At 51.8% G+C, this 10,791-nt stretch overlaps 2 protein-coding genes across 3 annotated transcripts; both read right to left on the bottom strand.

The window, feature by feature from the left end:
- Window positions 1-31: 31 nt before the first annotated feature.
- Window positions 32-1,725, bottom strand: C29H1orf74 (chromosome 29 C1orf74 homolog). Its single transcript, XM_049832212.1, has one exon. It carries the CDS (start codon window positions 1,704-1,706, stop codon window positions 888-890), a length of 819 nt encoding a protein of 272 aa, XP_049688169.1. The 5' UTR covers window positions 1,707-1,725; the 3' UTR covers window positions 32-887.
- Window positions 1,726-1,930: 205 nt separating this feature from the next.
- Window positions 1,931-10,537, bottom strand: IRF6 (interferon regulatory factor 6). Of its 2 annotated transcripts, none has more exons than XM_049832987.1 (8): window positions 10,427-10,522; window positions 6,198-6,404; window positions 5,089-5,293; window positions 4,518-4,640; window positions 4,268-4,414; window positions 3,665-4,057; window positions 3,131-3,249; window positions 1,931-2,814 (listed from the first exon to the last, which is right to left on the bottom strand). In XM_049832987.1, exons 2-8 carry the CDS (start codon window positions 6,369-6,371, stop codon window positions 2,593-2,595), a joined length of 1,383 nt encoding a protein of 460 aa, XP_049688944.1. In that variant the 5' UTR covers window positions 6,372-6,404; window positions 10,427-10,522; the 3' UTR covers window positions 1,931-2,592. The 2 variants fall into 2 exon arrangements, with proteins under 2 accessions (XP_049688944.1, XP_049688943.1); XM_049832986.1 differs by having other exon boundaries at window positions 1,933-2,814; window positions 6,198-6,374; window positions 10,427-10,537.
- Window positions 10,538-10,791: the final 254 nt, after the last annotated feature.

The following is a 10,791-nucleotide window of genomic DNA, read 5'->3' as shown; positions in this document are numbered from 1 at the left end:
GGGACAAAGCCACTCCAACCACTGCTGCCGGGGCTCAGGGGGGTCAGGAGGGACAGAGCAGCAGGGACGGGGCATCCTGTGCCCTTGGGATCCAGCCTCCCTGGTTTCTGTGCCCAGTGGCTGAGAAGACTACAAAATTCTCTTCCTTTTTTTATTGCCTCCCTGAATGGGAGGTATTCGACCCTGGACCATCTCTGCTGATACCTGACAAAGACACCCAGTTCAGGGAGGCTTTTTAGCACAGTCCCCCCGTGCACTGCCTGTCCCGAGCAATTTTCCCACCTCCCACCCTCCAGGCCCCGTTCAACCCACCGCTCTTCTAACCTGTCTCGTGGCCCAGTGTCCCCACAGCCACGGCTGCTTCCCTCCCACTGCCAGCACCACATTAATTCAACAAGGGACAGGGGTTTTCAGCCCCTTTTGGAGCTGCACTGTGCAGGTTTTATGGTAGCACTTGCCCCTTGTTCAAGCGCAGGCACAGCTACGAGGCAGTGCGTGTCACCACCTTGCAGGAGTAGTAAATAGGATATGGAACCTACAATAAACTTCACAAATTCCAAAAACTGTGCTGGCCAACTTTTTTATTAATCCTCAGCTGTTCACAGCAAATAAATATACCCTGACTTGACAGGGCACACTCCGCAGTCTGGATGGAGGCTGCAGAGCAGCTGTGAACACGTACATCCATACACTGGTCTTCTGGGACGTACACCTGCTTGATTTGCAACCGGCCCACAAGGTCCGGGCCCTGAGATTGTCAAAATTCAGCCTTTGGTGCTCAAGGGCCTCTTGAGAGAGCCTCAGTGGGCTGCACATACGGGAACCAGATCTCTTGCCTCAGTCCCTTACGCAAGTGAGAAACGGGCCAGAAAGTCTGACTTTGTGCTTTACAAGGCAACCGCTGGAAGAGACACGACCTCGCTCGAAATGCAGAGATCTACAAAGTCGCTCTGCATGCTGAATGCCTCCTTCAGCTCCTCACACCAGGCACCCAGCACCTCCTCCAGCTCCGCGCAGAGGCTCTCCGGGATGCTGAAGGAGTAGATCTGGACCCTGAGACCGTCCTTTATCCTGGGGCAGGAGGCCTGGACTGTGAACACCCTCAGTGGCGTCAGCGCCAGGCAGTTCTCGGCACCTTCCTCCGTGGCGAAGGCGTACACCGCCGGGTAGCCCAACAGCACCCCGACGACAGTGCAGAGGTTCCAGCCTGCGGGGACGACCTCGCTGGAGGACACGGGGCCGGAGCCGGCGGCGTCGGCAGCCCCTAGGTGGGCGAGGAGGGCGGCGAGGTGGCCCCTGATGGCCTCGGCCTCCACCGGCCCGCAGATGGCCGGCCCACGCCGCCCCGCCGAGACATCCACGAAGGGAGCCGGGCGGGCGCGCAGCACGGCCGCCAGCCTCCGCCGGGCGAGCCCCGGCTGCAGCAGCAGAACCGAACCCTGGGCGCCCAGCAAATGGAGGCGGCGGGGGGCCAGCCCGGCCTCCCTTAACCGGGCCAGGTACCGCCGCAGCTCGGCGGGGCCCGCCGCGCCGCAGTCGTACAGCAGGGCCGGCTTCAGCCCCGCCGCCACCGCCAGCACCTCCCCGGCTAGCTGCAGGGCGCGGGCCGCCGGCCACCGCCGCCGCCCGGTCCCCAGCTCCTCCCGAGCCGCCGCTACCAGCCGCGGCACCGACAGGGCCCTGCCCGCCGGCTCCTCCGCGGCCATGGCCGCGCTTGCGCTGAGGAGAAACCAAAGCCGGGCCCACCGCTTCCGGGTCGGCCTCGGCCCTAGCGTAGGCGGTGGCCCGGGGCGGAGCGGCTCCGCCCCGGCCTAGGCCCGGGCTCGCCCGGGGAGGCCGCTCCGCCCGGGACCGGGCGGAGCGGCCTCCCCGGGCGAGCCCGGGCCGGTGTGGAGCAGCCTTCCCCGGGCAGGCCCAGGCGCCAGCGGCCTCATCGACGAGGAAGAGGTCGTTGAGGAGCGGGCCGCTGCCATCCCCTTCAGCCAGAGCTTGGAGGGGGGACGCCGCTGAGAGCCATCGCCCAGGCTTCAGAGCTGGAGCATGAGTGTGCTTTCAGCTTCAGGGGGCTCCTCACAGCATGCCGAGCTGGTTGGTTTGGGGTTTTTTAAAATATATATACGTGTATAGTGTGTATGTGTATACATACCTATTAAAAAAAAAAAAAAAGCACACTGGAAACAAGTGTCAGCCTCCCAGGCTGCAGCTAGAGACCAGTTAAAAAGTCAAGCTAGACAAGGTGATATTCTCCAGGTGGTTTTAATAGAGCACAGATTATTTCTCCCCACCCCCCCAATGATCAAGTATTTATATACAATGGATCACTAGTGGATTAACAAAAATTACAGAATTGAAAATCTGATTTATACATACTAGTTGCTTAAGCAAACAGCTTGAAACAGTGAAGGGGCTAGAGGTATTCCTGTAATCCCCTCTGTTTTGAACACTTTCAAAACAAAAGCACCATAGACTGCTGAAATTGCATCAGATGACCAGGTTTACAGGTTTTATTCAGATTTAGGCAAGGCACTCGTTAAGAAATAACTTTTTCTGTATGTACAACGTAAGAAACCATGGGGCAAAGCAAAGCATCTGTCACTGCGCCGGGAGCGGCTGCGCCATGTGCATGGCGGGGGTCTGCATCGGCCACCCTTCCTGGTGGTTCTGCAGCAGCCGGTACAGCTGCTTCAGGTGAGCCACGATGTTATCCTTGATGTCGGGCGTAGAGATCTGGAGCCGCACGCTGCCACTGTCAAAGGAGCGCGTGAAGTCACCGGAAAACATTTCATAGATCATCCGGGCCACAACTGGAATGACCTGTTTAAAAAGACGTCAGTTGCTTTAGCCTAACGGTCACACAGTAGATATTCCTGTTATTCTGCCGGAATCCCCTGCCCTGGATGCAGGGGGCGGTTTCCACAATAACCTAAAACGTCGTCACAGACTGATGCTATTCGGCACACGTAGCATTTGTATTTGCCGTGACAAAACCCACCAGCCTTACTGGGGTTTCCTGGAGTCAGTAACCACAACAGAGAAAAGGAGGTCTCCGGTATCCGTGGGCACCGATCCAGAGCCAATGCACCGGCCCCAGCAAGGCTGGCACGCGTCACTTCAGGGCCTCAGCTCCTACCTGAACCACAATCAGCTTCCTCTCCCTGGGTTTTCCATCAGGCCATTCTTCTCCAAAACAGAAGTAGATCTCATATGGTGGCTGCTTCTCAATTTGTCCTTTCTGATGGGCAATCAGCTCTAGGAAGAAAAGCAGAATGCTGTGGGCTTGTCCTCTTTCGGTTAGAAACACTATCGCATCCCACCTCATTATGTCATCCCAGGTCTTACCTACACACTGTCCTTTGCCAGAGCCACTTCTTACGCATACAAAAGTAAAGCTTATTTCTTGCACCCAGAAGAGCTTTCTTTAAAAGCAAGGCCCTCCGATGTTTTTCAGAGCATTAAATGAGCGAACATTCACTTTCTTCTGATGTGCACCTGCTCCATGGTCCGCTGAAGTTGGGGAAGCGGTGACCCCTACCCACGCTCCATGCACAAGCAAACTAATTGGTGCATCCAGGCTGAGCCCCAGTGCAGAGCACCCTTTCCAGTAGTGCCACCAAGTGCCCAGACCAGTATCCAAAGCTATTTTCCAGAAGCAGAAGTTACCTACCGCTTAGGAATGTTTCCAGGCAGAAGAGTTTGACCTTCTTTTGTCTCTCGATCAAATTTGGTGTGGTGGAGGAAGGAGCACAGGGACCAGACCAGTAGACTTTGCACTGGCAGAGCCGGACAGCATAGATGGCATGGCCGCTGACCTCCAGGATCAGTCCCCTGTCCATAACATCCAGCAGCCGACTTGTGAAGATCTTCTGCCTTTCATTGGTGATTTGCTCTGTTCCTGGAAACTTTACTTGCTCCAAACTAATAGGCCCAAAGAGCTCCTCCTGGTCTGGCATAGGACCCAGCTCTCCGTAGAAAAGTCTGCATCCCTGAGGGTTGCTTACAGTCGTCGTCGGTCCAGTCTCCTTTCCTCGATACTCAAACTTGATTTCTAGGTCTGTCACTGAGAGAGACACTGTCAGTATGGCTTTTCCGGGGCCTTTACATGTACTGCATCAGCAGTAGAGACACACCACACAATCCACGCTACAGTCACAGGGATGTTTAAATTATACACAGTTCTCCATGCTAACAAGCAAACAGCCACAGGAAAAAAAGTCAAAACACTTTTTTTAAGTACAGTGACAGAAGCGCTACAAATCCATATACTTACTTGGCAGAGAGCTGATCCAGAGCTCAGGGCTGCTGAAGAAGTCATGCTGCAGTGCAGTTGGGGGCATTTCCATATCTAGAGGTTCATTCTTTGGCCACACAGCTTCAGGGCTGCAGTTTTCTGCACTGGCTGGAGCCATTGGAGAATCTACAAAAAGGAAACAATTCTTCAATAAACCAAGATTTTATTTCAAGCATGCACCAACTTACAAGCAAATACCTTCACTAATACATTAGTCTATGCCACCAACCATTGATATTAAGAAATGGAAATGTCTCTTGAATAGGGACATGCTGAGATTGATTCAATTCTTCCTCTTCTTCATCATCGAGATCATTATCCTTTTCATCCCATGGAACTGAGCCAGTGGAACCTGCAAACAAGCACATTCTTGTGGGTGGTCGATCAGTGTGAAACACTGCAATGCATTTCTTGAAAAAATAAATGTAATCTTCATGTTGGCGCTGCACAATATTGGAAATTTGTGTATTTTCCGAATATAAGTAAAAAAAGGACAAATCTGATCTGTACAACATATTGTTTTCAGTTTAATATATAATTCTAGAGAGCTAAGGATACAAACAATTGCCAACATTGGACTGTGTAGCAGAAAACATGCAACTGCGTACTGCTTTATTAATTTTAGTACAGGTACACTATGGTTCAGAGTCCTCTTAGTTTAAGTACAACCGGGCTTACGCATGGCAGCTGCTTTCTGCTGCACACAAAGGCAGCTTGAGAGTTAATGCTGCGGAGGGAAAGGAACTCGCACTGGACAAATGCCTGCTCAGTAACCAGCCCTGTGTCAGCAAGGCCCTCACCTGGATTAATGATTGATCCCTGGGACTGCGGGATATCGCACACTTCATAAATTTTAATAGGATTCATGGGCACCTCCTTGGTGCCATCATACATCAGATTAAATTCCCGGCTTTTGTTAAGAGCACATCGGAGCTGGGCTTTCCACTTTGCAGGGTCTGGCTCATCGACTCCTTCCTGGTACTTTCCCGTTTCCACAGCCCATGCCTGGGGACAAAGTACACTGTGCTCAGTCCAGCCCTCTCAACAGAGCAGCTTTTATCAGAAATCAAACTTCCAAACAAATTCACTGTAAAATCCTTCTCTTGCAGAAGTCTTAACTATAGCTCTTCCGACAACAAAAACGGAAATTCCTGCTTTAATAGTTTTTCCCATTAAAAGGAGGGGGAGAAAAAAAGCTGTAAATCCAAATTTCCAAAATCCATTAGCAATTCTGAACATGCATCTTCATACAACTTAAGAAAGTATAAATTGTACAGGATTGCGTACTGAATTTTTTTAGATCTCTTAGGTTCAATATCAAGTCATTTTTGACAGCCATGCCCTGCGCAGAAGGAATGGGTTCAGTTAAAATGGAGTGGAAGAGCAGCCACAGGCATCCAGCTGGCCCTCTCCCTCTCTCACCCCAAAATCAGACTATCAGTCCAAGATCCCTCCAAGGCAGAGGTCAGAAATTCCCCAAAGGAGTGTAGGAGTTGTAATGAATCCTTTGGGATAAGAATATTAGGGACAGCAGTGATGACTACTGGAAGTTTGTGGTGGACCTCTTAAGATTTATGCAACAACATTTAATGGTTTGCTGCTAAGAACAAGCCAGCTACCACATCCTAAACCAAGAAGATGAAGCAAATAGCAGTAATCTTCCAGAGTCCACGCAGTCGGACATTGTCTGGCCTTTGGTGGTCAGAAAGGGTTAAAGAACTCAACACCGTTTCAGGCAGTGCCAAGCTTGGCATCCAGGTGCACAAAATGGCTTTTCTGAGGTCAAAGAAATAGGACAAAATGTGCCTGGAAACAGCTACCGAGATGCCTGTCCAGCTCCTGGGCCAACAATTCAACCCTTTGTCTCTGTTTAAGAGCCGTAGTATATTGGAGCTCTCCCCTCTCTCACCTTGAAGATGGTGTTCTCCTCCTCGTGCTGCGGGCTGTGCCGAGTTGCATGCTTCCAGGGGATTTGAAACCGCTTCGCTTCTCGGTTTAGCCAGATAAGGCCGGGATACATACCACTATCGACCTGGGCTACCAGCCACGGCTTCAAGCGAACTCTTCGCGGGTGTAACGCCATTGTCTACAAAAGACAGGGATAATAGTAGACCAACTGCTAAAGGTTAGTTGAGACTCCTATGCATTAAAAACAAAATTAATTTCATGACAAATGGCCCTATGCCATGTTACTGCTATTGTTTGTTACGTTACTGCACACTGAAACCACTAATTCAGATTCAGCTAGATGACTCTTCTGCCAGGAGGAGTTACAAACGCATCGCTAAGCGGGGACCATAATTGTTACAAGAGCAACAACTCACTATTAAATATACCAGTAAGCAGAGAAGGCACGTTATTTGTGTTAACTGAGCGCGTGGAGGGCGAGCCCCAATCAAACCTGAGCTGTAAACGCTGCGCAGGAGATAAAGCCACAAACAAGCCACAGCAAGAACAGGCAGTAGGATTTCAAAAGCCTCCACGTACGCCTTAGCGAAGTGGCCTATCTGATCTAGTTGTTCTTCAGTCGTGTCAGACTTGCATGGAGGAGGAGAAAAACTAATATGCACTGAATTAGAGGCTTTTGCCCCATGTATTGGATCTGGCTGGATCTGGCTGAGAGGGAGTTAATTCTCCGCACAGCAGCCCTCATAGTGCTGTGCTCTGTATTGGTAGCTAGAAAAGTGTTGATAACACACCAGTGTTTTGGCTACTGCTGCCCAGTGCCGGCACAGCATCAAGGCTGTCTCTCCAACGCTCCCCCCTCACCAGTAGGCTGGGGGTGGGCAGGAGCTTGGGAGGAGACACCGACCCAAACTGACCAAAGCAATGTTCCACAGCATATGATGTCTGCTCAGCAGTAAAAGCTAAGAGAAAGGAGGAAGAATGGGGGGCATTCATTATTTACGACGTTTGCCTTCCGGAGCAACCGCTATGCATCCTGAAGCCCTGCTTCCTGGGAAGTGGCTGGACATCGCCTGCTGATGGGAAGTAGAAAATAAATCTTTTGTTTTCCTTTGCTTCCGTGCACGACCTTTGCTTTCGCTTTATTAAACTGCCTTTATCTTGACCCAGGAGGGTTGGTTTTTTTCCACCTTATTTTCTCCCCCCTCCTCCTGCTGAGGAGAGGAGCGACAGAGCAGCTTGGTGGGCACCTGGAGTCCAGCCACGGTCAACCCACCACAGCCCAGTTGAGGTAAAGGTGGAAGCGTCAGGCTGAAGCGGAGAGGACCATTTTATCACAGACAGACGTTCTTTTGAAAGTCATTTGATGACTTTTTCATGAATGCTCTGAATGCAGTATAGTCATTCGCAAACATCACTGACCTATAATAACCAGGATGTTTATCCAGAAGGATATGAACTGCAAGTCTGCCTGCACTCGTGCTAAAAATCAAGTGATGTTGACTTAATGTTTAGGTTTTTTAAAAAAACAACGCTGTAGTTAACTGATCAAATCTGTTGTTGTTTAAGTAGCCCTGTGTTGCTACTACATTTGCAGTCAACCAACAATATTTTTCTTGTGCTGAACAGATACAAAGCCAAACAAACAACATTAACGACTGTCCCTTGGCAAGAAGCAGCATTTGGTATCTTTAGATTTTGGGAGGGGACTTTTGTGCTACACATTTGCTTAGAAGGTGTATCTCCCAAATTCATTTGTAAATCTTCAGAGAGATGTGAGAAATTACAAATAGTCCCATAAATAAAGCAGTTACAGGATAAGTAAAATGTTTTCCATAAGCCCTGAATACTGCTGCAGGAGTTGCAAAATGTGTCTAGTAGCAGAGACAGAGAAGATTAAAAAATTTTATCCGAGAACTAGGCTAGGAACTGTTTTTATTTGTTCAAACACCTGCAGATCCCATTCAGATGCAAGTGTTCACACAAAATTAATCTGAACACAACTTATTTTATCTGTTAAGCAAAGAAAATGTTCAGATCCAATTGCAAATCATCTCTAAATAACAGTTTGAAAATGTGCTTTGTCAAGGACCTGGGCATGATAGCAGACTGCTTCCCAGGAGCTGCAAAGGATCAGAAAGCAATCATCAAAATTGTTCTTGTGCTTCTGAAACTCTGCTGTATTAGTTATCTACGTCAAAAATGCTATCAGAATTAAACTTTCAGTAGCATGTTTGCAAAGACACAAAGTCCAGGTTAATCCTGGACTTGGAATTGAGACCAAAACCAGGTATCGATTTCCCTCGCAAAGGAAAAAAGTGACTTTGTAACATTGTAACAAAGAAATCCTAACTAAAGCTTGCTTCCACAATCTCTTTTACACTTAACTTTACAAGCAGTCCCCTCTGCTTCTAATAACATACACTGCGTACACACACATTTGCAAGACCAGGAGTAAATTCAAACCCACGCAACAGGGAGAAAAATTCATGCCTCTCCCAAACAAAATACATTTGGTCACATGGAGGGTGTGCTGGCGCTGCCGTATTAGGTTTGAATTGTCCCTTGGATCACAGACAGCATCTGTCAATACGCGACATTACAATGCTTTATGACCCTTTATCACCAATGACTTGTTGACACAATAACCAAGAGCAAATCAACTTGAATCCCATTGCTGGGCTCAGACGGTGAGTCAGCCTCTTACAACCTTCAACTTCGATCCAGTGGGGTTCACTAACCCCAGCGGCTGCTCCCGCTCCGAGAGCTGCAAGGGTGAGCTTGGGGAACGTCTTCACGCCATTAACTGGATTTGCCAGGGGAGGCTTGGCCCTCATTCAGGACTCCTCAGTGCACATACCCAGGAATCCGCCGGTTTGCTTTATTCCCACTCAAATTGGCTGGGGGGTTGGGGTGTGTAATTATCACATCCCTGTGCTGCATTAAATGCATCTCTGGTCAGTGATGTAATTATTCCCCGCACCTCAATTATTATTAAGTCAGACATTTTTCCTTGGAGGGGAGACGTTTGCCCCAACAAGAACAACTCAAGCAAACTGAGGAACGAGCAGACACCCCGCAGCCACTTCCCTGATGGCCGAGTGACCAAGGTCAGGGCCAGCCCCGGTTAGCCGTGATGAACTCTCGGGGCTCCGGCACGGTGCCAGCCAGCGTAACAACACGCAGCGCACCAGGAAAACGCGACCTGAAGCCGGTCTCGGCCCTGCCGCATGGATGCTTTCATGCTCGGTGTGTTCGGTGCTCCCGCTCCACCCTGTTCACAAAGCCTCTGAAGAAGGAAGGGGTCTTCTCTGGGTTCATCGCTGCGATACCACAGACCTCATTCCACGCTCGTTACCTTTGTTTGATTACATTATCCTGTATTTTGTGGATCTGTATTTGTTTTTTTCAAAGACAAGCAGCTCAATCCTTCACATTAGCGTTTCCACAGAGAAACAGGCCAAATTTTCATCTGAGCGTCCAACACTTCATCACCTCCCAACACTAGGAACCTGTAGTTCCCACGTTTCAGAGATGCGGACATCACTTTTCTAGCAGCCACCCCTGCTCCCCTGCCCTGTGCTGGGCAAGCAACGCACCTTGAGCACAATTAACTCTTAAAATCCACAGTCCCTGCACCCAAATCTAGCAACCTCAGCCCTCTGCCGTGCCTGGACAGCCCATTAAGTTGGAAGGGGCATGACTTGTCACAGATAATTTGGGTTCTGGGGGTGGTAACGGCTGTGGTCCCAGAGCAGCTGCCGGTGAAGGGGGTGGGGTGGGGGGGTAAATATTACCCTCGCCCTAACTCTAGGCCTCGTTTTACGCCAACTTGAAAGACGTAGCCTAGGGCTAGTACAGCACAAGCCGCCGGAGCAGACTGGGAAAGGAGCAACACATAAATGCCTGTTACATCTTTACCCTCCCGGCTGCCTTCGGACGCGGACCCGGACCCCCCCGCACCTTCCCAGCCCGCCCCGGAGCCGCCAACCTGCCCACGGCCACCCGCGCGTTTTCCAGCACCGACCAACACCACCCCCCCCCCCCCGCCCCGCCACGGAGCCCGCTCCCCGGCCAAGAGCCCCACGCGGGAACGGGGCTTCGCGAGGGGCCACGCCGCGATCCCGCCAGCCGCTGGGCGGATCCGCGGCGGGGGTCGAGTCGGGTGGGGTGGAGGGGGGGGGGGGTGGTCGGTCCCGCAGGGCACCGCGACCCCCCGCCGCTGGAACTTACCCCTCCGGCGGGCGGGGACCGGCTCCAGCGCCCGCGGGGGCTTTCGGCCGCCCCGCGGGGCCCACGCGTGGGCGCAGCGGCGGGGCGGCGCCGGGCAGCGGGGCGAAGGGAGCGCGGCCGCGGCGGACGCTCACCGCCAGCCCCGCCCCGCCCCGCCCCGCCCCGCCCTCACCTGCCCAGGTGCGCCGGGCGCAGCCGCGCCGCCGCCCGCTCCGCCCACGGCCACGGGTGGGGAAGGGGGGGGGGGGCTCCGGTCCGCGCCCGCGGAGCTGCGGCAGCGCCGCGTCCTCCCGCCCCGAGGGTCTCCGCGGCCCCGTCGTTTTACTGCGTCTCTCGTCGGTTTGGGGGTTTTTGGGTTGTTTGTT

Source organism: Accipiter gentilis, chromosome 29 (assembly GCF_929443795.1).
Source record: "Accipiter gentilis chromosome 29, bAccGen1.1, whole genome shotgun sequence".
Classification (NCBI taxonomy): Eukaryota; Metazoa; Chordata; class Aves; order Accipitriformes; family Accipitridae; genus Astur; species Astur gentilis.
This window is presented reverse-complemented; position numbering and strand designations above follow the sequence as displayed.

Coding starts and splice junctions, on each gene's coding strand:
- C29H1orf74 (XM_049832212.1), bottom strand. CDS start 1,706: ATGGCCGCGGAGGAGCCGGCGGGCAGGGCCCTGTCGGTGCCGCGGCTG.
- IRF6 (XM_049832986.1), bottom strand. CDS start 6,371: ATGGCGTTACACCCGCGAAGAGTTCGCTTGAAGCCGTGGCTGGTAGCC. Junction 4,641..5,088: donor GGGATCAATCATTAATCCAG/GTGAGGGCCTTG, acceptor GCTTGTTTGCAG/GTTCCACTGGCTCAGTTCCA. Junction 4,415..4,517: donor TCCATTTCTTAATATCAATG/GTTGGTGGCATA, acceptor TCCTTTTTGTAG/ATTCTCCAATGGCTCCAGCC.